This window comes from Tigriopus californicus, unplaced genomic scaffold (genome assembly GCF_007210705.1).
Source record: "Tigriopus californicus strain San Diego unplaced genomic scaffold, Tcal_SD_v2.1 Contig53, whole genome shotgun sequence".
In the NCBI taxonomy this organism is placed as follows: Eukaryota; Metazoa; Arthropoda; class Copepoda; order Harpacticoida; family Harpacticidae; genus Tigriopus; species Tigriopus californicus.
This window is the reverse complement of record NW_026738890.1, coordinates 6544-9452: the sequence shown is the minus strand read 5'-3', so window position 1 is coordinate 9452 and position 2909 is coordinate 6544. Positions and strand designations below refer to the sequence as shown.

Below are 2909 nucleotides of genomic sequence, written 5' to 3'. Positions count from 1 at the left end.
GTTCAAATTTTCGGTTCCAAGACCCCGACACGAAATTAAAGCTGGGTCACTACCTTATTGATAACACCATGCTTACATGCATGCAAACTGCTGTCTAAACGCTTGATTTAGCCGTGATCTTTCTTATTTGACGATCCGTGTTAAAAAAAAAATCTCTTTTCCTGGATTGAAAAGGCTGCCTTTTTCCTTACCTTCAATGCCAATGAAATCAAATGAAGCACAATCGTTGTCCTGATAGGCCATGCCCTCATCGTTCACACCAAGTGTGAACCCTGTATCCTCAACATCTGGACACACGGAATATTCCACACAACAATATCCAAGCTCTTGGCGTATGCAAATTGCATAACTGAAAGGATAAGATTTGGGTTCTTATGGTGAGATCGATTGAATGCTAAACTAAATCAATTGCTTTGAAATAAGCCGGAATAGATTTGTTCTACATGCCAACAAAGCCTTTTGGGCTAACTAACATGTACCGAGTCTAGGGACAGCTCATCAGATGTTTCACCACCATTGAACACTCAACACGTCGGTGGCCAAGCAACATAGATTTGCGCATCAAAACACTTTTGGCTGGCTCTAGATATGACATTTTGCAAGCCAGCAATCCCAGTTTAGTCAACCTACCTAGTCAAGGTATCAAATTTGCAGTTTTCCTCAAATCGGATGTGTCAACATTTCTGCCCTTTCTCTACCAGGGACGCGTGATGCGCATTTTCTGCTGCACAATGTCAAGATGTCTATGTCAAGTCTGCTCCCTCGTCGAGTTATCTTTTGTTTGCCTTTCCTACGAGCTCAAGGTGTTCTGAGAACAAATCGAAAGTCTTGAAAACCAGGTAGGACATGTCAATAAGTTTGTTTCTGAAACAGCATTGACAGGCCAAATCAGAAGCTTTGAAGGCTGGCAATTAGTAAACGACGAGCTGGACACAATACACTACAAATAACTTTAGCCAGATGTTTATCTTTAATTCAACAGCCTACTTCCAAGACAGTGAAAGCCTCACTTTTTTTGGGTTCGTTTTGGTTCCATAGTCCACCCATTACGCCTTTTTTGCCTTTACCCCATTCATGGTGTTCACGTATGTACATTAGCTATGAGGTGGGTATTTGGACGAGAAGTGGTTTGGCAAAACAGATCATGGAAGGGTCTCATGGACGCTCTTCAGAGTCATGTGCAAACCGCCAATTTCGTGCAATACTTACTTCTGGGCCTTGAGATGGCTCTCGTCAATTGGCTCAAAGTTGAAGGTTTGAAATCGGCCATCCAAATTGGTGTGGTATTGGAGACAACCATCAGGGGGTCTGCGAATAGGAAATGCAAAATTGATGTTAACAAACAGCACCACAGACCAATATGTTTGACTGAGTGCATTGCAATTGGCCGTTACTTCATCAGAGCACTCAAAGAACAAATAGTAAACACTGTGCACTAATTCATTTTTGAGCTCTAAACATACGCTGATCGAGATCCACATTCGATCTGAGTGGCCTTGATCTCAAAAATTCTGGTCGATGCTGCGCCAGTAAAGGAAAAATCCAATTTGGCATTTCCTGAGCATCCTCGATCCATGTCCACGTAAACTGCAAAAAAAGAATGAAGGCAAGAATAAACCAAAATACCACCACTACAACATGCACACTGCGTCAATGAAACTATTACATGGGTCCATGACTCGTCTTTGGGTAAAACATTGGGTAAAACATAAGCAGGTAAAAGCAACAAACTTTGCGCTAAATGCACCTTTCAAACTGAGTGAAGCTAACTTCCGTAAAACAGATACAAATACAAGTAAGTTCATGTGGATGTCTACATTAGAGTAACGATGAAGTTCCTTGACTGCGCTTTGGCGGAGGATACTGTATGTTTTAATATATCTCAATGATTTGATTCAGTTGAAAATGAGACATATATATTATATGACAAAAGTTTAATCTGCTGTTTCTTGTAAGAAGCAAGAACACTCCAATAAGTCCTGGCATTTGAGCCACCGTCTGGAGCAATGTAACAGATAAATGCTTACTCACTGTGCTGTCCCGAGTTTTGTCCGCATATTTCTGGAATTGGCTCATTCGAACTGGACTGAAGGGATAAATTGAAGCTGATTGATTCGCGTATGTCGCACTACTTTGATACAAGTCGCAACTTACAGTCACTTTCAGGGAGTCCAGGCACATACCTCCCATTATCTCTGAAGTACTAACCATGCCCAAGAGGGAGAACGTCAAAAAGTCCAATCTCAAATAACAGACATCTAAAAGAAAGCAAAATGGATCATGTTTGGATTCAAATACCACAATCCATCTCACAACCTCAACGATTTGGAGATCACTCTCTAAAAATAATGGGGTTATTCCACCGACGATGTAGAAAGCATTCCTTTCCTGAGAGCATGATGAAGAAAACATCAGGCCTACAGTTAGTTAGCTTTAGAACTTTGATTCGAAAATGATGTTTTCACAATTCACCTGTCGCGTTCTTCTTGTAAGGAATGCGCAGGCCTTGGATTTGATCCATTGGCCTCTCTGAAGTTGAAACGTAGGTCAAGATGCCATATCAAATTTTCAGGGAAATACTTAACTAAACACTTCATGGCATTTTTCTCGCTCCTAGTATTACAAGAAATAACTTTGACTCGTTGATTCGTTGACTTTAGGTGACTAAGACTAAAGAAAAGACAAAGAAAACTTTTGCTTGTGCATGCCTAAAATCAATTGAATGTTCAAAAACTTGTTTCAGGGAAGTGACGAGCACATTTAGTGACTTGCCACGTAAATAGAACTTAGGATTTGATTGGTTGAGTAGCAAGCTATTGATTGATATGGGACTAAATGGACCCACGTATATCATCAGTTTTTAGCTCCAATATATCCCCACCATATCATCAATCAAATGATCATACAAT

At 40.5% G+C, this 2909-nt stretch overlaps 1 protein-coding gene across 1 annotated transcript in view; it reads right to left on the bottom strand.

Annotated features, from left to right (window-relative positions):
- Nucleotides 1–1205: 1205 nt before the first annotated feature.
- LOC131892574 (uncharacterized) overlaps nucleotides 1206–2909 on the bottom strand; it is a gene marked incomplete at its 5' end in the record, with an annotated part of 3853 nt that continues 2149 nt past the window's right edge. Inside the window, 4 exon segments of the mRNA XM_059242374.1 lie at nucleotides 1206–1308; nucleotides 1464–1587; nucleotides 2032–2086; nucleotides 2155–2250. Coding sequence (XP_059098357.1) covers nucleotides 1206–1308; nucleotides 1464–1587; nucleotides 2032–2086; nucleotides 2155–2250 — 378 coding nt within the window.